The 25807-nt window shown below is 40.5% G+C and overlaps 1 protein-coding gene across 3 annotated transcripts in view; it reads left to right on the forward strand.

Annotated features, from left to right (window-relative positions):
* AFF3 (AF4/FMR2 family member 3) overlaps positions 1-17093 on the forward strand; it is a 567801-nt gene extending 550708 nt beyond the window's left edge. For all 3 annotated transcript variants that reach the window (XM_042931993.1, XM_042931995.1, XM_042931994.1), the window contains exons 19-23: positions 4125-4196; positions 5820-5913; positions 9202-9251; positions 9405-9628; positions 12285-17093. In XM_042931993.1, the coding sequence (XP_042787927.1) occupies positions 4125-4196; positions 5820-5913; positions 9202-9251; positions 9405-9628; positions 12285-12406 (562 nt within the window). In that variant the 3' untranslated portion in view covers positions 12407-17093. The remainder of the gene's footprint in view (positions 1-4124; positions 4197-5819; positions 5914-9201; positions 9252-9404; positions 9629-12284) is intronic.
* The last annotated feature ends 8714 nt before the right edge of the window (positions 17094-25807 follow it).

Below are 25807 nucleotides of genomic sequence, written 5' to 3' on the forward strand. Positions count from 1 at the left end.
TGCTCTCTTGTGAGTGAGCAGGAAAGCTCCTATAACCCCTGATTACTTCAGAAAGGAAGCTGAGTCCAAGTGAGATGTGACATGCCTACTTCACCCAGCTGAGAAGTGGCAGATTTTGAACTAATTTCACCTCAATGCTGCTTTTTTTTTTTTAACCTGATTCAGGTTAGTATAGTCTAAATCTTAACTCCATCAGTAGATGATTCAGGAGTATTTAATGAGAGGAAAGAAGATTCGGGGCGGGAGGGATTTTAGGAAGGGAAAGCCACCCTGTGATATGCTGTCTCAGAGGGTGCTGATGTTGTTTGGTCTTAAACCTGAATGTGAGCACCATCCCCCATTTTAAAAGTCAATACTGTCCAGTCATTTTTCTTATTAAAATATTTCTACTACGTCAGTGTATTGGTGATTCCTTCATACTATTTACATGATATGTATGCTATTTTTGTCAGTGAAAAAAAGAAATCACCATAGTAAAATTACTGTATGAGATCCTAGATCGTCACATTCCTTCCTCAGAATAAGGCACAGACTCAGATACCCACAAGCAGTCAGGGAAGAACATGGTGAAAGTAGATAGGCACAAAATAGTAAGGTGTCCTAGAATGTGAGTGCTTTGAACCAGGGAATTTGGGAGGAGTCTGATTTGTTTACTGATGTATCCCTAATCCTTGGAACAGTTCCTGAACGTAGTATGTGTTCAATAAATACTTGAGGAATAAATAAATAAACCAGTCACAGGGCCTATGGTGAACGCCAGTGTGCACGGCCCCCTTTAAGGCATTCAGATTTTAAAAAACAATCCCAAACAACAATGAAAGCCTGAGGGCAGTCAAATACATCTGGAGGTGCTGATGTGCTACACCTGCCCTGCACCAGAGTTAGGACTCTAGTGTGTTCACTGATATAAGTATCATTGCATGATGGAGAACAAAATCTATTTTCTAGATAATTCAGACTGAGTAGAATCCCTTGAACTAGTCAGAAAACTAAGACAAAAGAAAGTTTTCTTATCTGAGTTAGAAAATAACATTAATTTATTACTTATATCTGCATGTTGCCCACCAGGCTTGAGACTCTTCTCCCCCACTGAGAGCCAGTGGGGGCTGGGAGCCCTGGCAAGGGAGGATCTCACCACAACTGTCGAGCTCAGGCTACATTCTTTGTCCCTATAGACAGAAGAATTCCTTTCTCCCCAAGGGATACCAAGTGACTGGGGACACTGGCAAGTGGACCCCTGCACCACGAATCAAAATGGTGCCACAAAAGCTCTGAAAATTAGATTGTAATTGGAACTACAGCCCGGAAGTAGGCCAGGACCTGCCTGCTAAACCTAAACAGGGTGACTTCCTTTTAAAATAAAAGATTTAAATAGAACCCTGGGTCTCCTAACATAATAACCAAATGCCCAAGGTTCAATAGAAACTCACTCATCATACCAAGAAACCAGAAAATCACAACTGGAATGAAAAAACACAATTATTTGACACCAATCACCAAGGTAAATCAGATGTTGGAATTATCTGACAGGGATTTTAAAGCAGCCATCATAAAAATACTTCGATCAACAAATGGTGATAAATTCTCTTAAAAGAACAAAAAAAAAAAAAAATAGAACATCTCAGCAAAGAAGTATAAATTTTCTTTAAAAAAAAGAACCAGGGGCGCCTGGGTGGCTCAGGTGGTTGAGCAACCAACTTCAGCTCAGGTCATGATCTCATGGTTTGTGAGTTCAAGACCCGCGTCAAACTCTGTGCTGACAGCTCGGAGCCTGGAACCTGCTTTGGATTCTGTGTCTCCCTCTCTCTCTGCCCCTCCCCCACTCATGCTCTGTCTCTCTCTGTCTCAGAAATAAACATTAAAAAAATAAAAAGAACCAAATGTAAATTATAGAAATGAAAAATAGAAACAAAGATCTTACTGGATGGGCTCAGTAGTAGCATGGAGATATGCTGGTTCGTAACCCTCTCAGGAGATTCCCAGGTATAATCTGAAACCAGGCCCTGTACATGGGGGCCAAGAAGACACTGTGGAAGAGGCAGGCCACTCCAGGTTGGTAGGTGGCAGGTTTAATAAGCAAAGAGAACTTACATATAAGACTTGTCTTGAGTGGCCATAAAATTAATGGATTCCCATACTTGCCCACCAATTCTTAAAGTTTATATGGAGGCCTTAATGAGTTCACTCAAGTATACTGTGAAGGAGTTCTTAACACCACACGCTGTCTCAAGGTTGTGTCCTTGGAGCAGCCTCTGGGAACAGAAAAGGCAAATAGAACCCACATTTCAAGGACAAGGGAGGAGATGAAGCTCTGATCATCCAGGTCCAGCTCACAGGTCAACTGGCAGTCACATTTTTTTGAAGACCTTCCCCAGCAAGACAACAGAGGATAGAATCAGTGAACTTGAGAACAGAAAATAGACTTTACCCAACCTAAGCAACAAAAAGAAATAGACTGAAAAAAATGTATAAAGCCTCAAGCACAATGACAGAAGATCCAACATGTGTCTCATTGGAGTCTCGGGAGAGGAAGAGAGTGGGATTAAAAGAGTATTTGAAGAAGCAATGGCTGAAATTTGCCAAATTTGGCAAAAGATATAAACCTACAGGTACAAGAAGCTGAGAAAAACCCAAGTAGGATAAACCAAAATAAATGCATGCCAAGACACATCATAACTACGTTTCTGAAAACTAAAGACAAAGGAAAAAAATCCTGAAGACAATCAGAGAGAAATGTAGGGGAGCAACAGTTTGTATGACAGCAGACTTCTCATCTGAAACCATGGAGGCCAAAAGGGAGTGGCATGACATTTTTCAATTAGTAAAAGAAAAAAACCCATCAAAATGAATTTTAGATGCAGGGAAACTTCATTATACAGGAATGACTAGGAAATAAAAATATTCTCAGATATGAAAAACTAAAAGTATTTGTTTCTGACCTATAAAGATGGGCTAAAGGAAGTTCCTCAAACTAAAGGAGATGACAAATGAAGGAATATTGGAGTGTCAGGAAGGAATGAAGAACAGTGGAAGAACAGAAATGTGATCACATGCAATAAACTATCCTCTTCCTGAGTTTTATAAATCATACTCAGTGGTTAAAAAAACTGTACCACCATCTGATACTCAAGACAATGTTATTTAAAAGTGAGTAAAGGGACATAAATGGAAATAAGGTTTTCATGCTCCACTCAAAGTGGAACATGTTAATACCCATGAATTGTGATAACTCACGTATATTGTAAATACCCAGAACAACCACTAGGAAAACTGCAGAGATCTATTCAGAGGCACTGCAAATCTGCATGTTGTAGACCTAGTATAATAACAGCATCATATCTTGAGCAATTTACAATGACCTACAAATACTATCCTTGTAACAAGACTGTGTAATCAGCAGTGTTCATCATATTTTATCAATAAGGAAATCGAGGCTTAATGACATTCATTTGAGCTCTCACAACTAATAAGAGGCTGAACCAGGATTTGAACCCAGGACTCTGACCATTTCAGCTATGTGTTCGCTCTCTCAAAGAGTCTGTAAGTAACTTGGTATATTATTCGGAGAGTGAAATGGCCATTTGTCCCCTTGATTAGAGAAATAAATGGGAGTAAGTAAAGTTCAAAAGAGCCACCTTTTTTAGGACACTTACACAGCCATCAAAGTAAGAGTTCCATAACAATGAAAAAGGGGTGAATCCAAGCATTCATCTGAGTACAAGGAGTGAACATTTTTCTGAAGGTTGGTTTGGAAGGATTGAACTTCACTCAATCTTGTCAGCCACTCAGCCATAAGTCAAAATTTTATAAAAATGGATGTGTCACTATATTCATAGATAATATTTGAACTGGCCTCACTTTCAACCACCGGTAGCATTTGAACTTGTATTGTTAAGGGGGAGAAAGTAGCTGGACAATCATTAAAGTCATTTTGTTCTAGTCATCACAGTAGTGTTATGCTTAGGGAAAATGGGGCAGCATTAGCTAGCTTTTAAGAATTAATAGCAAGTGCTATGAAAAACTAAGTTTTGGGGCAAAGGGAACCTCCATCATAGAAGATGTTCTGTTGTTAACAAGAAAGCTTTTTTTTTTCCTTTGGTTTTTCATTTCTTTCTTTCCCCTAGGTATGCTATGAGACTAAAAACCCATTCAGGCCCTAATGCCACACCAGAAGACAAACAACTGGCTGCATTATGGTAAGTGCATGATATCAACTTAAAATAGCCTCCACAGCCACGTATACCTTCATTGGCAAACCAACTGCTGAAATGTATACATTTTTCTACTACCTTCTATCATGCAAAAACAAATGCAGTTCTGATGGTGGCTGGGGTGAGCCCACACAATTTCTTGCTGGCCTACCAAGCATGATGTGAATTCACAGTGATTGAGAGTCAACAGGTCCATTACACAAGGATAATTTTTTCTGTGTATTTGTATGTATGTGAGTGCATGCACAACTTTAAAATCAGGTAGGTCTGTGTTTTAATAATTTGAATGTGAGTTGTGCCAAATGTAATTTCTCTTGTGTTTGACACTTTAGACACAATCAAAATAATCCATTTGTTCGTTTACATGTAGGATTATTATGACTAAAACAAGATGGTGCCCTGAAGTTCTCAACACATCAGAGAAACAGCTTATTACACTGTAATAACAGAAGCATTTCTTTTAAACTGTTCACCAGCATGTAATAGATTTTTTTTTCTGTATCTGTAGTGATTACAATGGTAATGACTATGTGAATATAATAATAACAATTTTCCCCATTATATCTCCTTGGAACACCTCACCTCATTCTCCCAAATCATAGGACACCTGCCTTGGTTCCTCCTATATAGGGATCCAACATTTTTTGCTCTCCAGTGGTTCATATTCTACTCTAGAACCTGATCTGCAAGTCAGAGAATCAAGTCTCAAAAAAAATAACAGCAACATTCAGAAAGAGAGGGTCTCAGGTAGTTTTGCATTGTCACGCCATCTGCAATTTTTTGTGCTCAGAAGACACTAGCAAGTTGTAGTTGGTACATTGGCATTCTAGCATGTCAGCACCAGAACTGAGTTAGCAAATAATTGAGGGAAAAGCACCAGGGAAAAGCAGAGGGTATGTCTCAGTAAATGCTTTCTTTGTTGTTTTCAAACGTAAAGTTCCATTATTAGGATTAACACATTAATGATGATTAATACCTAATATTATAGAAGATAGAATACTAATATGTAAATAATAAATGTAAAATAATAAAATAATGATACTCTCAGCCTTGAGTTTTTGCTGTTTATAAAGTATTCATATATATTAATTTGAACTACTTATACAGTCCAGTAAAGTAGTTTAAAAGTGAAGGGAATACAAACAGGTGGAAGAGCTTTTCTTTCAGCAAAGCCGAAGGTGCAGAAGTCAGGGCACCAGAGAAATCAAAGTAAGGTGGCTCTGCCCTGAAACTCCCCCAGTGAGTTTCCCAGTGACTGGGAAAGCTCTGTGCTAATGCTCCCTCACTCCTCCCATGGAGAGAGACTGTCCTCTAGTGGTGGAAGAAGAAAATGGCCTGTCCCTTGGCCCCAACAAAGAAGCAATAAAGCTGTGATATAGTGGTAGATATGTTTATGGAATAACTCCTTGAAGTTTTGAATTCTATCTTTTGAACTAAAGGAAGGTCAGATACTTTTCAGACGTAAATGTAAGTTTAAAAATATTACATATATATAATCATGATATAAATGCTGAGTGCCTTAGAACAAGAGTTTTGTTTTTTTTTTAAGTCTTGTTTGCAAAGGACATACTCATGCTTTCAGGGCCCATTTCTCTCTTTCTGCTGCAGTTATCGATGCCTGGCTCTCCTGTACTGGCGGATGTTTCGACTCAAAAGGGACCATGCTGTGAAGTACTCAAAAGCACTTATCGACTATTTCAAGGTACTATCTGGCTAATGGGCAACATTATTGCTTGTATCCACTGGTCTCTCTGTCATGGACATTTTTGAGGAGCCTGGTAGAATTCATGGCTTTGGGGATAATACAGGAACCCTCTGATATCAACACTAACCCCCTTTATGACATACTCATGGTGTTCAAGGCTCAAAGAATGGCCTTGAGAGTCCATCTAATTTATCTCCCTGCCTTGTGTCCAAGTATTTTTATGGCCTCAAGAGAAAGAATATTAGTGTCCTAGGAAATTCCTCTTTATAGCTAACAAATTTCTCATGTTCCTTTAGAGCTTCTTCCTCTTAGAGGTAACTACTTAGAACTTCCTCATAGTTCTCTCCAGTAGCTAATTTAACATTTAATCAAGGCATTGCTTTAAATGATAAGAAATGGCTTGTTAGAACTCAGAGGTAGTGGGTAAATATAAGGGTAGGATTGGAAAATATGCTAACTTTTCCCTATTTCAGGAAATGAAATCATTTTCACTGGGAGAATAAAAAAAGAAAACCTTCTCTGATGTACTTGTGAAGTGGACATGAAGTTATTCATTTGAGATTTCTCAGCCCCTTTGCTGCCCATTTGTCTATAGAAACAAGAAATTATAGCATTTCCACCTCCACCAACCCCATGTCAGATACACACCATCATTTTAGATCCTTTAATCCCCAACCTCCACTTCTCAGATGACCAGGCTACGTTGGAGGTTCTGTGGGCTATGACCAGCATGCCAGCTCCTTCCTGGTCACGTGTGTAAAGTAACCAGGTGCTAAGGCAAGGAGATAACTGTTTTGACACATTGACCATTCTGTGTCATAATGACAAGAACAGACACTAAGTCTAGTCCTTTACTTCCAGAAAGTCAGAATCTAAGAGCTAATACTGAAGAACATTACTACAGTCAAAAAAAGAAAAGAAAAGAAAATGCTTGAATAAAAAAGGAATCTGAACTCTGTAAGCTACAGAGATTACAACATAACTTTTAAGGGATATAGGAAGTTCTTAGCCTATGTATGCCATCCATGAATATGTACAGAATGGATAAAGAACACAACTTAAATATCAGAGTTTCCCCTCCAGGGGCTATTGGTGGCTACCCTTAATTAAAGGCCATTTAAATGCCTTTACAGTATAAAGTTCAGAGACTATGAGGGCACCTGGGTGGCTCAGTTGGTTGAACATCAGACTTTGGCTCAGATCATGATCTCATGGTTTGTGGGCTCAAGCCCCGCATCAGGCTTTCTGCTGACAGCCTGCTTCAGATTCTCTGTCTCCCTCTCTCTCTGTCCCTCCCCTGCTCATGCTCTCTGTGTCTTTCAAAAATAAATAAGCATTAAAAAAAGATATTTTATTAAATATAGACCTACCCTATGACCCAGCAGTAGCACTTCTAGGAATTTACCCAAGGGATACAGGAGTACTGATGCATAGGGGCACTTGTACCCCAATGTTTATAGCAGCACTCTCAACAATAGCCAAATTATGGAAAGAGCCTAAATGTCCATCAACTGATGAATGGATAAAGAAATTATGGTTTATATACACAATGGAGTACTACGTGACAATGAGAAAGAATGAAATATGGCCCTTTGTAGCAACGTGGATGGAACTGGAGAGTGTTATACTAAGTGAAATAAGCCATACAGAGAAAGACAGATACCATATGTGTTCTTTCTTATGTGGATCTTATGTGGAGAAACTTAACAGGAATCCATGGGGGAGGGGAAGGGAAAAAAAAAAAAGAGGTTAGAGTGGGAGAGAGCCAAAGCATAAGAGACTCTTAAAAACTGAGAACAAACTGAGGGCTGATGAGGGGTGGGAGGGAGGGGAGGGTGGGTGATGGGTATTGAGGAGGGCACCTTTTGGGATGAGCACTGGGTGTTGTATGGAAACTAATTTGACAATAAATTTCATATATTAAAAAAAAAGATATTTTAAGTTCAGAGATTATGAAACCTTCAGGTGGCAATGATAATTTGTCCATAAGCAAAGTGTTTTATCAATACAGAGCTGCCTCTGAATAAAGGACTTGATTCCCACTCATGCTTTTGGTCACAGGGCTTACTGGGAGTAGAAGAGGCATGAAGGCAATAGTAGAATTTCCACCTGTAAGGCCATTTCTTACCATTCTGGTAACAACTCCGCTAAAAAACTAAAAATCACTTACCACTTCATAAAGTCCTTTTTAACCAAAGAAACACCTTGTCTCTGGGGTACCAGGCTGAGGCTGTTTTCTTCTCTCTGGAAGGCAAAATTCACATCAGTATCATAAAGACCATTTTTTTCCGGGGCGCCTGGGTGGCTCAGTCGGTTGGGCGTCCGACTTCGGCTCAGGTCACGATCTCACAGTCCGTGAGTTCGAGCCCCACGTCGGGCTCTGGGCTGATGGCTCAGAGCCTGGAGCCTGCTTCTGGTTCTGTGTCTCCCTCTCTCTCTGCCCCTCCCCCATTCTTGCTCTGTCTCTCTCTGTCTCAAAAATAAATAAACGTTAAAGACCATTTTTTTCTTTAATAGTCCCATAGACTTAGGCCAAGAACGCATTATCAGACTCTCAGAGAGGAAATCTGTCTGTACATTTAGCAGCTTTCCTTGCCAAAGTCAAAACTTCTTTTCAATGCCTGATGCAAACAACTGGCTTATGTAACATAACATCCTAAGTCAAAATACTCAGATAAGTCAGTTTTTGAATACTCTGTTACGCACATATATTTTAATTTGTTCTTTTAGAAAACTTCAACAGCACTTTCCTTTAAGACAAATACTTCTAAACTTCATAAGTCAAAACAATAGAATCTGATGTCTCATATATTTTCAGGCATTAAATGTATGGCAGTGGTTTCTGTAGATATGCCCTACATTTAAATATAAGGTGTTCCCCGTGGGTGTGGCAGGGGGAAGGTGCGGTCCTGCTCCTTTTTTCCTTTTCAGAAAAATTAAGCTAGTTGAAAAAACTTAGGCTGGTTTAGGATTCAACAGACCCTTAGGATTATGATTTAATTTGGTACACAGAATTTGGTGCATGAAAACCCAGCCTGTGGGTTGAGCTCTTCATTGTAGCCCATGGTGGATGCCTGCAGGCCATGCAGCTGCCCCCCACCAGCTTCCAGAAAAGAAACCAGTAGCCTAGTAATTGTAACTTCCCAGATCCAATTTCTGTGAATCTTTATTTTATCTGCAGCCTCTGCCATTACGTCTCTCAAAGGTCACCTGAGAACACGTTATCGTCAGCTGTTTAAACTTAAACAGATGGTACTCACTGTCAACGTTTTTCTTTTCCTGCAGAATTCATCTAAAGCTGCCCAAGCCCCATCTCCATGGGGAGCCAGTGGAAAGTAAGTTCATTTCTCCAAAGTAAAGGTGATAAATGAGGCACTGCATGATGCTGGGCCATGTGCTACTTTGCTTACAGCACCCTGGGGGGCTGTTCTACCCCACCTGGTACCAGCCCCCCTACTCTTGTTTTTTTCTACGCTCTCTCCTTCCAGGAGCACTGGAACCCCATCCCCCATGTCTCCCAACCCCTCTCCGACCAGCTCCGTGGGATCTCAGGGGAGCCTCTCCAATGCCAACACCCTGTCCCCTTCGACCATCGTCAGCATCCCACAGCGCATCCACCAGATGGCAGCCAACCACGTCAGCATCACCAACAGCATTCTCCACAGCTATGACTACTGGGAGATGGCAGACAACCTGGCCAAGGAAAACAGAGGTGTGTGAGCCTCTAGGAAGTGTGTGTGTGTGGTTCCAACCACAACCCAGGGAGCCAGCCTGACGCGGGACATCATTGAGCAAGTTTTCGTCATTTACCAGAGGAGACGGTAGAAGCTGTGCACAACTTTTCCTGACTTCCCACCCTCACTCAGGGTCTCTCGTGCCTTAACCTACCTTAATCTTGACTATAGGAGATTAGAGATGGAGGTGGACATAGATATGATACAGATACATAGAAATGGTGTAAATACAGATAGAGATATATACACATATGCTCTTCTTTGAGACTGTGAGCTCCGTGAAGGTAGGGGTAACGTTCTATTCAGCTTAGTGTTCCCAAGACCTGCACGGTGCCTAGAATACAACTAGGGACCTGAAACATTTAACTATTAATTAATGAGGATGAATGTTCCTGGCTGCATAAGTGATAGCTGCTTGCCACTGAAAAGAGTGTGTTTTATAGGCAGCAGTTAAGTTCTATTTCTCTTTAAGTAAGGTTTGTTTTCACAGATTATAAAACAAATGCATGTCTACTGTGGCTAAATTTGTAAAGTGTGGAAAACTACAGGAAAAAACATTTTTTAATTATCAGTAATCTTATCACCAAGAGATAATTACTGTTAACATTCTACCGAAGTTTCCTCTAGTCTTCTCCAAACATGCACAATTCTTGCCAAAATAAGATTATAGTTCATATACAGTTTTATATCCTGTTTCCATTTAACAATATCAGGCATTTTCCCATGCCACTAACTAGTTCAAAAACATCTTTTATAATGTTCTAGAAGACTGTCATAATAGTGGTTTTACAGTCATAAAGTATCATGATTTCTCAAAACCATTCCCTTCTTGTTGGACATTTATGTCACTTCCAACTTTTGTTCTACTACGAATAATGTTATGACAAATCTCCTTATATAAATCATTGTCTATATTCTGATTATTTTCATACAAGGGAGAATTTGGAGGTCAACAGCTATAGATTCTTTTAAGATATATATTGTTATATATCTTAATATATATTAACTTTTCTCCCAAATGATTATACCAATTTACTACTCTCCCTCCCACAGCAGGAGAGCACAAATCTGAGTTCACTTTCAAGCCATTAAGTGCGAATTCTGTTCCCACAAAAGCATAAGCTTCTGAGGACAAGACCAGAATGTTCACAATGAGATGAGGAATTAATGGCATAGATAAGCACGTGGGTCCTGAGTACATGAAATTGGTAATAAAACCGGATAGTACATAACATGCATCCCAGAGGTGACACACCCTGAAAATCTAATGGGAATGCCAGGGAGGTCAATGCCAGGGGACTGAGGCCACCAGGAGAGGCCTTCTAGAGGAATTGACAGGGAACAGAGTTTGGAAAGGCAAATAGTCGTTGTGTAGCTGAGATGGAGTGGGGTGGGCATCCCCGGTGGACACAACAGAAGGGACAGGACGTATAAAAATTGACATGGCCAGTTTGGGAGACCCTGAGCAGGCCACACTCCAGATGGCACTGCCAGCTGCCTACTGGATGTCTCCTACCAGAGGGCTCAATGCTACATGTCCAGTGTAAAGTCGGCGTTTTTCCTGGACCTGCCCCCTCCTCCCCAGTTCTGCTCCTGGATTCCTGCCTTGGCTTCCCTCCCCACCACCTCAGAGTCTTCTCTAATCTCTCCCTCGCCTTCTCCGGCAGGACATCATTCAGCATGTATATGAGGAACTTTGAAAAACTCCCAGGTTCTCACTTTCAAAGACTGTTGTTCAGTGATCCAGTTATGACAGTATAACAGCCATATGAGCCATTGTTTCTCTGAGTCACTATCCCGTGATCTCTGAGAGAGCAGAGCCTGCACCTTATTCGTCTTCTGTACCCCCTACCTCTACCCCCTGCACCTAGCACAGTGCCTCAGCACATAATAAATGTTAACGAAGGCACAGACCTAGAGAATGTCCCAGGACTAGAAGGTGACCTCAGTAGGGGTTTTTCAGAACCCATCTCTGACTTGACCCCAAGGTCCTGGACCCTTCTGCCTTGGACTCACTGCAGGGGTTCAGCACATGCTACAGTTGAGTACAGTATTAAGGGGTGACAGAGCCATAAGCCACATCTAGGGCAGGATGCATTCGTGCACAAGGACAATGCAGTCTAAGGAAGTAAATTTTCTTTGCCATTTGGCCCAGTAAATGTTATTCGTTTGAATGAGAAATAAGATAAAAAGAGAGAGGGAGGGGAACCATAAGAAACCCTTAAATACAGAGAACAAATTGAGGGTTGCTGGAGGGGAGGTGGGAGTGGGGGTGGGCATTAAGGAGGACACTTGTTGGGATGAGCACTGGGTGTTATATGTAAGTGAGGAATCCCAAAATTCTACTCCTGAAGTCATTATTACGCTGTATGTTAACTAACTTGGATTTAAATAAAATTTTAAAATAAATACATAAATAAATGAGAAATGGCCAATAGAATTAATTGGATATAGGATGAGTTCTCTACCTTTGGGTTTTATTTTGTCCAGTGGAATGCTAAAGTTGCCTGATGGAATAGAGAGTGCATGATTTATATAGAGACTGTGAATGGAATTTTTTCTTAAGTCACTCAGGTCTCTCAGGGTAGCACGCTCAGCACGTGCGTCACTCAAACGACTCTCTCTGTCCTCTAGAATTCTTCAACGACCTGGATTTGCTCATGGGGCCTGTCACCCTGCACAGCAGCATGGAGCACCTGGTCCAATACTCCCAGCAGGGCCTGCACTGGCTGCGGAACAGCACCCACCTGTCATAGGGAACTTGCCCCCGAGCTGGATTGTGCTCTCATCTCCATGGACGGCTCAATGTTTCTGGACACTGTGCTACTGAAATTCCCAGCCACAGCATTTATCGAACTGCGGTGAATATTTTCTCAGCATCGAACAATGGTCTTTTCCCAGGGCATGTGTGTTTGTATGTGTGGGCGTAAAAGAAGTTGCCTGTGTATGTGTGTAAGATATACAGCTCTTTAAAATACATTTTTGTCTAGTTTTCATAATCCCAAGCTAGACAAAGTGATCAGAGTTTTCTGATTAGAGAATATACACTTACACACATGCACGCACGCACAAAATCACACACACACACACTTTCTATTTCAAAGCTAAACCATGACTTCTTAGAACATTCAACCAAAATCTCATGGGTTAGTTAACCAGGTGCAATACAGCACACCAAAAGCTTGACTGCCAGTTAAGATGAACCTAGTTCTTATACTGTTGATTACTTTCAGTATTAATATACTATTCCCCAATTAATTTTTGATTGTGTGTATTATGGATAATTGAATAACGAAAAAAAGTCAGTTATTTTTGTGCTGGACGTTTACTAGATTGCATGTTACCAAATACCTTGCCTTTTGTCTAACACGCACCCTTCCATCCAACTTTATTATCAACTAAATGCGTTATAAGCAAATGGATCAAATCCCACAGGCCTTCCCTGACCTGCCCCCAAAATCATATGAAAATGGCACTGGGATTTGGTAAAAACAGTGTCATTGAAAGCTGACCAACAAGAACAGACAACTGAGCTTGGAGCTCAGTTGGGAATTGAAACCTTCTGCACGTGGAACAGTAAGCCTGCCCAGCCCACGTGTGTTTTCTTCCTGCCACTGTGACACAGCAGCCATAGAGCCACATGGCATTTGTCAGCCAATATGTTTCAAGTCTTTTCTTCCCACGATAGCTTTCTTGCAAATTTTCTTGGCCAAATGGGACATTACCTAGAACGTCTCTTCACTAGGAGTCTGTATCTGCTGCTTATCAGGCTGAGAAATATTTGCTATCGTGAGACTGTCTCACCCTCTCACTCTTTGTGCAGAATGCAGGCCTCTAATAGCATTTTGATCTGGGGGATATGTTTCAGGCTTTGATTTGCAAGCTGCTTATTAATAAGTGTGGGGTGAGTTATTTTTGCAATGATCACAACCCTGTTTGGGGTAGCAACGACTAGAACATCATGTTTGCATCCTGTACATCTGGTATGTTTACGTCTTGCCCTTGATTCTTTTCTTTTCAATTAAGTTTACATTTTAGTTATTTGACATCTTGTTTACAGTCTTTGTATGAAACTTACTTCTTTTATAGTCTCTTGTCATGCCCTAGATTTAGTCTTCTTATTAAATATATTTGAATATAAAAAATACTGGTAAGAAGAAAAACTTCTGCAAAAGAGGATATACCTTGCCATGTCCTTAAAAGCAAAAATAATGTGCTTGAAGCCTCTCACTTGACAGAATTGCACCAGGATGGTCTGAGAAAGAGACAGGTGATGCAGTATGTGGAACGCTCCATTTTCCAAGGTGATGCTGGCACAAAACAGTTATGGTAGATTGTGATATATGCTTTCCCTGATGCTCTTACTGCTTTGGTTGTAATGTTAACATTTTTGTCACCTGATCTGTAGATGGGAAATAAGACTGCTGTCATTCTAAGCACTGATTCAAAACTGTACAAATGATTGAACAACTTAGGTGATTTGAAATGAATTTAAAGTGAAGGGTCTGAAGTGAAATGAAGCCAGTGAAGGGTTTGTGAAATTTGCATTTGGCTTTGGCCCTGAAATGTACCAGTATTTCTATTTTACATTTGTCCAACTGTGGGGCGCCTCACATCCCTTTCACTAGCTATTGGCAGAGTTTGCGATCCCATCCTATGTTGGAAATTTGAGTCTAACTTGGGAAATTTTGGATTTTTTTTTTTTTGGAGGACTAAAGCTTAGTTCTAGTTACCCTTGATGAATCCTGATGAAATGTTGAAACTCTCAAAGGGATGAACCTCAGGGTCCATCGTGCATCCCCTGGGTGCTTTCTGGCCCTGCCCATCCTCAAAGCCATGGGTCTTGTAGCGGCCCATAACATGCTTACCCACAAAACCCCATGTAGACCCACAGGAGGCCCCTGGCTGATTGTGCCCACAGCATTTTATCAGCACTTACGTGGCCCGTGGCCCGCAAAAAAAACACTTGGAAGTCGTCATCTTGGAGATGGTCAGAGCATGCAGTTCCTCTCCCTGTCTTTGATCTCATCAACTGACCACGTGAGGGCAGCAGTTTTTGTTGGCTTTGGTGTAGATGATTTTGGTAAGGAACCATCTTCTGACTGTTACTTGTGAAAGTCATTCATGACTTATTCCTTTTATTTAGCTTTGTTCAAAGTAGAAATACCTTTCTTGTGTTTTTGGATTATAAAAGTAATACATGCTCATTGTAAAGATTCAAACAATACAGCAATGTAGAAAGTAGAAGGTAGCACGTCCCATCCCTGAAAGACAACCACTGTTGACAGTCTTATGTATATTTTTCCACAGATGCTCCCATTTAAACATACTATCATTTTTTTCTCTTTGAAGACATATAATTTCCTCAGAAGTTCAACATAAGTTCGACTGACCTTATCCTTCCATGACCTGAGTGGATGCCTTCCTTTATCACAATGTTAGAGTTACCTTTGAAAGTAACCCAAATATATTCCTGATCAAAATTTGGGATTTGTTACTACTCTCTACAGAGATCAGACTTATGTGAAGGAGTGTGCCTGGAAAGTGAGGTTTGATTAAAACAGATATTTCTGGAAACTTGCAGATTGCAGACAGAAACTCGGACCCCCTATCTAAAGAAGAATGTACTGGAAAAATAATCTGAAGAGTTGACAAATTGTGTACTAGATCGAACACATGGAATGCAATGCAATGAGATTTTCTGCACTAAAACTTATCCTAGTATGTAAAACAATGATGTGTGTATTATATAACAGTGATGTGTACATTTCTGACATCCCATACATGATATACACAGTTTGTATAAATGCATACATTTAAAAATATATATGTACAATACAGCTAACATAAAACTGTAGTATGCCTGAAGGATATTACTAGTGCCTAACATTGAGTATAAGTCGCTGCGTGTTCGCATCACCTTGGAAGTGCAGTAATTGTTAAAACTTAATCAGTGCAGCCAACATTATTTATGAATCACATCTTTGAAACTGTGCAGTAGTATATACATATATATTTTTAAATAACATTTTTCACAGTTTTCCAGAGTTACTGTTGAAACCTGTATCACCAAAAAAAAAGCAAAACAAAAAAAAAAAAAGCAAGATTTTTTTAATGATGTAGACACTCTTCAGACCCAGTAATCTGTGTGTGATTTCCTGTTTGTAGATACCCAAGAGACTTTAGCAGTCACCAGCCTTAATGCATGTACAGGATATTATTGTGACTTAATTTATCTGCAGTTTTTAATCCATGTGAAATTGGAATTTATAAACTGACTTGGATTAAATATGTCTGCCTTTCTAAGGTTGCAAATGTTACATTAAATGACTTATGTTGTAAATGAGAGAAACCGAGTTGTATGTAAAAAAAAAAATGTCCACCAATTTCTGTGAATATTTTTACAAGGAAACTTCAGAATCAAAATACGTTCAAATAAGAATTCTGGTCCCTCGTTCATAATCTCTTCAGAAGCAACCTTGTTGTTTCATGAATCTTTTAAATGTAGCTTCCATGGATTTTCATTACTATAGGCCTGACATTTTTCACAGTCAAGATGGAAGCATGTTCTCCTGCATTATAACTAGTTTACAACTTGTCTTTCCCATTTCCCAGCACATATATGCACACATGCATGTGCAGAAGAACACCCCCAGTGTCCCAGAAAATGCTGAATAGAAAGCTTGAGGAGTTCATATTGATGACTGCATTGATGCCTGTCTACCCAGTAGTCCTGGTATACTGTTTTACCTAATATTCCTTAATGACACAAGTTAACTTATATGTGCCAGGTTTTTTCAACTCGGACCAACAAGGTGGAATAATGTTTGCAATATTTGGTTGAGTAAAATAGGAGAATTTTGAACTAATGAAGACAGAAATATTAGAACAGTGGCTTGCCATTATATATCTCTCTGTGTGGGAGGGTTTTTTCTTAACCTTATTTTTACTGTTCTCCCCAAATTTTTTCAATCCATTCCTTCCCAAAGAAGCAGAAACAGCAACAAAAACAGAATGACTTTTTCACCTTACCCAGCCCCTACCCTTAGATTCAAATTGTCTTGTCTTGCAAGAGGACCCTAACTCGGGGCCACTATGGAGACCACCTCATCCCAGAGATGGCCAGGACAGGGGACTGGCTTTGCTTGCTCCAGGGACCTTGATACTCTTTTCAGAAGTGGTTTGGGCTAAGAAACACTCAACAGTCTTTCAAGAACTGTCTTTCTCTTACACAGTTTGCCTGCTATTGAAGTCTATACTAATCAGAATCATATTTTTAAGAAGTAACACATTTTCAATGAAACACGGACCAACTGGAGTCTTGAAAGACATTTTTTAATGAAAGAAAGAAAACCTAACAACATAAACTGCATTTCCAACAATTTTTCAAGCACAGTTTTCATTATTACAACTTCCTAACAAATAGCACAAGAAATGTTCAGATTTGAGATCTGTGTTCTCTTTGTCCAAACTGAATTATTCTGTATATGTCATCAGAGGGGTCAATTTGTTTGTGTGGCATGAGGGAAATTATAAAACTCTGTTCTCAAACTAATTACATCTGACCACAGTTTTGGTTTTTATTATTTAATTGGCATTCTGAGGCAGCAGAGGGTAATTTGGGGCTGGCTCCAAGGGGAGTCAGCTTCACAGCTCTTCGAGTAATGGGAATCAGGGGATTAAACCCCTATGTGTTGCTCTGAAAATCCACCTCTTAACAGCCAGTTTTAAACACATTGATCCGAGGGATGAACTCAAGGTACTAACTGCAAGTCAAAACAATCATTGGCATTTGTCTTGAAGCATCAGGAAGTAATGATGAGGCCTGGAAAGCTGAATCAAGGACTTGTTTTCTACTCATTTCTGACATAGGAAAAGCTCATCGGAAAATATATCCAAAGACAATGTCAAATAGTACCAGTGTTTAGGCTTTTCAAACAGTGGTGCTTGGTTAGAAAAATAATTACAATATTCTGGTTCCTGTATTGTTCTTCAACCCTTTTTCAGTTTTCCATAAAACAAAACTCACTTTTTCCCCAGCATTTATCATCTCTTGATTTCTAGATGTCCAGATGAGCAAAGAGAAAATACTTAACACTGAGGAATACACACTACTTGACTGAACAGCATTCTACTCACAGTAGTCAAAGATACATGACTTATTAAAGTCTCCTCTGTTACCCCCATCCTACAAAATGAGAGATCACAAAGCCTAAAGTATGGCCATGTAGTTGAGATGTCAAAAATTCTAAGCACATAACACACTAATCTTTGGTGACAGACACGTTTGTAGCCTCACCAGCTATCTCTGGGGCCTATTTGTGTGGTGAAATATCAATATTAACACTTTCCTTTGAGTAATTTGCAACCTGATTATTAATCTTCTGAAGTTCCTAGGGCTGCCAGCTCAACCCAAAAGTGTCCTGCCCTGTGAGCTGGATTATTTTTTTGTTCCTTTGGTTTTTTTTTTCCCTTCTAAGTTCTATATGTCAGGTTTAGTATCTTGACTTTTTAGATGAACAGTTACTAGAGACAGTGGAAGCTTTAAGAAAACAAGGATTCAATATTAGAACTCAGTGATGTTGGGATGAGAACTCAGGAAAACACTCCCCTCCTTCACCTGCTGCACCTGATCTTTGAATAAAGCTCCCTTGTATACTTCAGTTTCCTCTATGTGAAATGTAACTCAGAACACCCACGACCTCAGACAGAGTGTGAGGATCAACAGATCTGGGCAAGCATTTTGAGATCCCCAGCTGTCACACTCAGCAAGAGTCACGCATTATTGTCAGCACAGAAGCAACAGAAATATACTGTATCTACAGGCACCAAGATACAAAGGTGTGTGATGCAGGGCATGGGACTCTGTCCCAACCCTGACTAGATTCCAGAGGACCAGGAAGATGACAGTGGGATAACCACAGACCCTTTGATAAGACTCTTCAGCCTTTGTCATTACCGCTTTGAGTCCATCCTGCCTGTAGGCAGAGCTCTAAGACCAATGACGGCGGCGGGGAGGGAGAGTCCTTGCCAAGAGCAGCAGGGCTACCAAGTACCCCAGTTGGTGGTGCAATCGCCCCTCCCCTTTCTCATCCAGTCCCAGCCTTAAGAAATCAAGGGGTGTCCAGATGGAAAGGGGAAGAAGGAACATTGGGTCCAAGCTTCCAGTGTGCGCCTCTTCCAGGAGAAAACTTACTTATTGAACACCATGTTTCAATATCTTCATAGAGCCAGAGAACACAGCACAGTCTCATTTTCCATACTCTCATGGTGTTTCTTTGAGTGCCAGGAGGCTGAGTTGCCTACATGTGCACCTTGTGCCTCTGATTGTTTGTTTGTTTGTCTGTCTGTCTGGGGCCAGGAGGTGGAAGATAAGCTTCTTTGGGAGGTTTATTCCTGAGAAAGGAGATCTGTCATAAGGGACTTGGGTATGTCATGAGCTTCAGGAAAAAGGAAACCTCTCTTGAGAGAAGGTAAATATTTTCTCTAGTGGGTTAGGTTGCCTCAACATAATCACTTAATTGTAGGCTACATTTTAGTCAGTGTACCAGGAGAGGGAAAAATCAACGTAAGACCTTAGTAATTTTTGTGATGCCCAACTAGAGACTGTATATTCTATAAACGAAACGAAAACTGGAAATCTGACTAATCTGAATGTTTCATACCACCGCGGTCAAGGTCCTCAATGTTGGATAGAAGTTTTTAGCTTTTATCTAATATTTATATGACTTAGACACAGGGCTTCCTTGTATCCCTAAATCAGTGCTTTGATGTAACCAAAATAATCATGAAATACCCATTGAAAAGGGCTTTTTTTTCTTTTCATCCCCATTGGAAAATCCCTAGGTTTTCTCCAGTACAAAACAGCAATCGCTGAAGGTCTTACAAGATCCATCCTCATTTAGGCCCAAATCGATACTAACACCCTTTCCACAAAAGCACAACACCTTATCCAGTGTGAATTCTGAGTATTTAGGTAAAAAAAAAAAAAAATCTAGAATGGCAACATGGGGTTTATTAGCATGAGGAGGTGTCGATACACTAGCTAGGCACTTGGATGCTATACTGCCTTTTCTCAGGCAGGATGTTATGGAACACTCCTACTACAGCATAATAAATAGCAGCTTACTCTATGGTTCTGTGGAATCAAGTTGAAAGTCACTCCCAAGTAAGTTTGCCTCAGTCAGAGCAGGAATTTTAAATTCCACCCTTTTATCCTGTATCATCTTAGATGTTTATTCATGGAGTTGGCAACGCTAACTCAATATTCCTATATAGCATGTCACATCAAACACCGTTTCAAATTGTGTATCTCGGTCTTGGGAGAGCTGTCTGTCAGCAACCTGGGAACCTGCTTATGTCCCACGAGACTTTTCCACTGATCCAATTTTAGCAGCTGCAAAACCAGATTACAGGGCCTTTATCGTCTCCTCTTACAGGAATTGGTCTTACAACTGTTTTCAGAATTGAAGAGGATTTTAAGTAGGACAATTGTGTACAGTAATTTATGCTGTAAAAATGTACCCATTGTAGCGTTGATTAAAGTGCTGTATTTATAAGGTCAAATACTATTTTCATTTGTGTCTAGTTATTCAATATTAAAATAGCTGAAGTTCATTTTTCTTAATGTGATATTTATTTGGGGCTTCTTGTTAGAGCATTCGGGTGTGGTTATGGAGGAAGTCCAGAATCTGTGTTGATAGTCACTATTTTAATCCAAGTAGTTGTAATGGTCTATTAAGCACCAACATTACGAACACTATTACTGATGAAACCATGTGCTCTTGGCTGTGTCTTTAAGTACGTGATAAAAATCTAACCCAAGCAATTAATAAAGACCATTGGCTTTAATAAGGTTTACTTCCTCCAGCTTTTCTTCTCAAAATGCATTAACACTTTTTCCAAGGAAATTCCAAAGCATCCTCACAAAATCCCACAAGATCTCTTACTCCTAGAGAGGAGTCTCATCTCCCAGGCTTCTTCTAAGATGTCTGCATGCCTGAAGCCTAAAGTGTTTCACTTTGGGAGTTGCTAATGTCTGTGTAAGGAAGTGCAAATATTAAATCCCCTTTCTACGTCTCTCTCTCCGTGTAAGAAAAAGTTGCAGGGCACCTGGGTGGCTTAGTCGGTTAAGCGTCCAACTCTTGACTTTGGCTCAGGTCATGATCTCACAGTCCATAGGAAAAAGCCCTGCTTGGAATTCTCTCTCTCCTCTCTCTCTGCCCCTCCCCTGTTCATGTGCTCTCCCTCTCAATATAAATAAATAAATAAACTTAAAAAAAAGAAAAGAAAAGAAAAGAGTTGCTCCCACATAGCTGTAATTATCATATGACAAATAAAACTCCACATTCAAATTGTGAATTATTCAATAGTGAATTATTTTGGCAAGGTGTTAGGAAGGAGTGGAGTGTGTGTCTAATATTAAGGAGTTGTCTAAGGAGATCTTATATTTTGTCTGAGTTTAAATTTACACGTACAGGGGTGCCTGGGTGGCTCAGTCAGTTAAGCATCTGACTTTGGCTTAGGTCATGATCCCACAGTTTGTGTGTTCAAGCCCCGCATCAGGCTCTGTGCTGACAGCTCAGAGCCTGGAGCCTGCTTCGGATTGTGCATCTCCCTCTCTCTCTGCCCCTCTTCTGCTTGTGCTCTGTCTCACAAAAATAAAAATGTTAAAAAATGTTTAAAAAAATTTTACATGTACAAAAATTATGGAATCATTGTCTCTTATTTTACTGTTTGAAAATTTTGCTGTGTCTATAAGTCACATAAAACTCATGCAGAACAGTTTCTGGAATAGAGAAACATCTTGCTATACTGTAACAGAATGAACCTCAAGGATTTATAAGTATAAGCACTTTTATATTTGAATGCATTTTATATTTTATATTTTATATTTAATGCATCAGTGAAGTTAATTTTTAATGTCTTGATAAACCTTGAAATCAACATCACTCTGTCTCACAAACATCCTACTGCTTCTTCTTAGAACTTCTGAGTAAAATATTCTTTCCTATGTGTTACAGTATTTTGTTTTAAATAGAATCACCTAGTCACAAACTTATCTTTTCTCTGCAAAGATTTGAATCCACCTGAACTACTAAGCTGGATAATGCATTTGACAGAAAGGAACACCAATCTGAGAATGCTCTTGGCAGGCAATGTTAAGTGTCACTTTAGAGTGAAAAAGAAATAAAACAACCTATGAGAGAGCCTGGAATATTCTTGCTAAGAGAGTTTTTTTTATTTTGTTTCTTTGGTTTTGTACATGTCAAGCTTTGTTTACTATAAACCAATGTCTAAATGGAGGCTGTTACATTGTGACATAGTTCTAACACAACAGACAAAAATATTCCATGCTCACTGCACACTGAGCAGCATGGAGCCTGCTTGGGATTCTCCCTCTCGCTCTCCACACCTCCCCCACTCATGCTCTCTCTGTCTCTCTCAAAGTAAATAAAGAACTTAAAAAACTATATACATATATATACATACATACATATATATACATATATATATATATATGTATATATATGTGATGGACTCATGCCATTTTTGGTTCACTACATTTCTTTTTCCCAGTTTTTTAAACTCTATTTCAATCAAACAAGTAATATGAGAATACAATCTTTTAAAAATGTATGCAATTAAATAGTTAAGCATTGCTGTTGATTCATCCTTTTAAAATGTAGAATTTAGGGGCGCCTGGGTGGCTCAGTCGGTTAAGCGGCCGACTTCAGCTCAGGTCACGATCTCGCGGTCTGTGAGTTCGAGCCCCGAGTCGGGCTCTGGGCTGATGGCTCAGAGCCTGGAGCCTGCTTCCGATTCTGTGTCTCCCTCTCTCTCTGCTCCTCCCCCGTTCATGCTCTGTCTCTCTCTGTCTCAAAAATAAATAAAAAACGTTAAAAAAAATTTAAAAAAAATAAATAAAATAAAATGTAGAATTTATTGGTTTTTAGCATGTCCACAAGGTTGTGCAACCATCACCATAGTCTAAATACAGAGCATTTGCACTACCCCAAAAAGACACCCCATACTCACTAGCAGTCACTCCCCATAGCGCCTTCCCCAGGCCCCTGGCAACCATCAATCTGTTTACTGTCTCAATAGATTTGCCTATTCTGGACATTTCATATAAATGAAATGATACAAGTGGCCTTTTTTGTTGGCCTTCTTTCACTTAGCATAACGTTATCAAGGTTCATCCCTATTGTAACATGTATAAGCACTTCATTCTTTTCTAAGACTAAACAAGATTCCATTGTATAGACATACCATATTTTGTTTATTCATCAGTCAATAGGCACTGGGTTGTTCTCACTTTTTGGCTATTATGAATGATGACGCTGTTAATATTCATAGCACAAGTTTGTGAGTATATGTTTTCAGTGTTCTTGTGTATATACCTTCTAGAGAAATTGCTGGTCATGGGATAACTCCATGTTTCATTTTTTGAGGGGAGAATGGGGAGTGACGGTTGATGGGGTACAGGATCCTTGTCGGGTAGTGAAAATGTTGTGGAATTAGAGAGTGGTTAAGGTTGCACATTGTGAATATACTGAAATCCACTGAGTTGTACACTTTGAAAGGAGGAATTTTATGGTATGTGAATTACATCTCAATTTCAAAAGTAGTCAGTATTTATTTAGACTTAGCATGAGAGCTTGCCAGTTGTTTTGCTGCTTCTTGTATCATACTTCCTGAGTTGATTCTTTTTTCAGATCAGATCTGAGATGTAAAATTTTTTAATCTTTGCACGTCTGAAAGTATCTCGCTTTGTGCCTTCACACTTGTGTCATAGTTTCACCTATTATGGAATGCTAATTCGAAAGGATCTTCCTTGGAAGTTTGAAGATACTGTTCCAGTCTCTTTTTGCATCTCATGTTGTCTTTGTAGTAACAGAGCTCCTCCTCTCCCCATCCCACTATTCCCAGAAAGCATTTAGAGTTTTCCCTCTATCCTTGATGTCTGAAATGTCACCACAACACAGCTTGGTAGGAGTCTTTCATTTTGTTTGTCCTTGACTCCGCACATCTGCCATGGGCACTTGCACTCTGGGCTCCACACCTGTCCTCACTCTGGGACACTGTCTTCTATGCCTGGTGAGTGTACTCTGTCCTCCATGCCTTCTGTCCTTATCTCCTGAAGATCTGTTCAATGAATGCTGGGAACTTCTGGGTTCATCTTCTGATTCTCTTGACCCTCTTTATACTTTCTGTCTCCCTGTCCGTTTTTGCTATTCTGAGAGAATTCTTTGGCTCACCCTTTCAACTTATTCTCTTGTCAGCGGCAATGCTTCTGCCCACTTACTGAGAGTTTTATTTTACTTCAGTCGTCAAATTCTTCATTTCCAACATCTCTAAAGCCTTACTTTTTGTGGGCAATATCATTTTATTTCTCTCTGAGGATTCTAATTATATATGTGCCTGTTGGCTTCTTCTGTTTGCTCTATTAAGTCTGCTTCTTTGGATGTAAACTTTTGCATTTGTTGGGGTTGATACAACTCTCTTGTATGGCTTTTTCCAACTGTTTAGAGGCTGTGTGCTCCACTTCACATTTGAGCTCTCAGCCTTTCTGCCAATGTTCTATTTACTGCATCTAATCTCCTGGGCATAGAGGGCACCTTACCCCTCCTGGGGGTTGCCAGGGCCCCATCTCAACCTCCATCACAACCATTAGAACCCAGTGGTCCTTACTGGGTGACTAACACCCTTAGTGCTTGCTTCTTAACCTGAGGGTGGACAGGTGGTTGCTCCTATATGGCATCCCAAGTGATTAACGACCCCCACTGGAAACCTCCCAATATTCTTGGCCTCCAATCTCATCAAATCCTGGATCAGCCCTCTCTATGTTTTAGTACTGCACAGCCTCAGGACTGTGATTTTCTTCTTCATGATGACCCTAGACTTTTCCCATCCTTAAGAGCTGCCTCAAAGTTCCTGGACCTTTCAATACACTGCCTCTTGTCTTTAGTGCAGTTGTGGTTTGTTTTTGCTGTTGTTGTTATATCTCTTTGGCCATCTTGATCCCCTCTCTCCCTTAATGAAATCAAGTCCCAGTGTTTGTCAGTGGCAGGAGAATTGCCCTATAGCAATCAGGCTTGATGCAACTCAGGCTTCCTTATGGGATGTTCTGCATGTTGCTGGTCTGCATTCCTTCTTATTCCATCTAACATGCTTTCCGAGATGGCCTTGGACTTCTAGACTCTGCATTGCTGGGAGCCTTACCCCTCAGCTAACCAGCTCTGGTTATCCTGGCTTTTCTGATGTAGTCACTGCTCAGCCCCTTGAAAACCACTTTGCTGCCAGTTCCTGCAGCTGCTGCACCACACCTCTGGTGAATGGATCCAGCGGCAGCCCTGAGAGGTCTCTCCCTGCTGGCTGGTTTTGGCCTTTGTTGCCTCTGCCACACCCATGAGTCCAGTGTGAAGATTTTTGGCATCTATCCCAGATTTAACCTTAAAACTTCCCCCTTCTCCATCACAGAGCATGCTGAAGCCATTTCTCCTCTGGCCTTGAAAGAGTCACATGCAGAAGCCAAGTCAGGTGGTTCCAACCCCACTGCTGGTCAACACAGCACATGAGTATAAACCAGGGACCTGTCCCAAGAGCAGTGGCAGAAATCAGTTGTTAGTACTGAGACAGAAGAGCTGGGAGCAACAAGGAGACTTGACCGTGAGTTGCCTGGACACTGAGATGTGACTCCTGACATGGGGCTGGCTCAGAGTCCAGAGCCTGGGGTGGGTGACCTCCAGGTGGAGGTTCTGTGGCTTCAGTCATGAAGAGGAAAAGGCTGAGGGGTAGAGAGAAAATAAAGCGGTTCAATCCTTTTTACCAGACTGGTTCTAATTGAGCTTGCTGACCCAGAGAACGGTTCTACATTCAGCCATTCAGCCCAGGACATTTCTAAAGTGGGACTTGGAGGTTGACGTCATCTCAAAGCAAGTGAGCAAGGTAAGTGAGGCATGATCCATGAAAAGTGTCCAGGGTCTTGAGTGTGCAGACGGACACATGTGCCTTGCCACAGGACCAGTCCCTTGGGGAGGAAGAGGCAGATGACAGCCGGGTAGTGGGATTCATGGAGCACTTGGAAGAATGTTCTACCTCCCTTGGTGACTGAAAACTCCCGGAAGACTGCCTCCAGGCTCCTCTTTGTAAAA

The sequence above is a fragment of the Panthera leo genome, chromosome A3 (genome assembly GCF_018350215.1).
Source record: "Panthera leo isolate Ple1 chromosome A3, P.leo_Ple1_pat1.1, whole genome shotgun sequence".
NCBI classification, from domain to species: Eukaryota; Metazoa; Chordata; class Mammalia; order Carnivora; family Felidae; genus Panthera; species Panthera leo.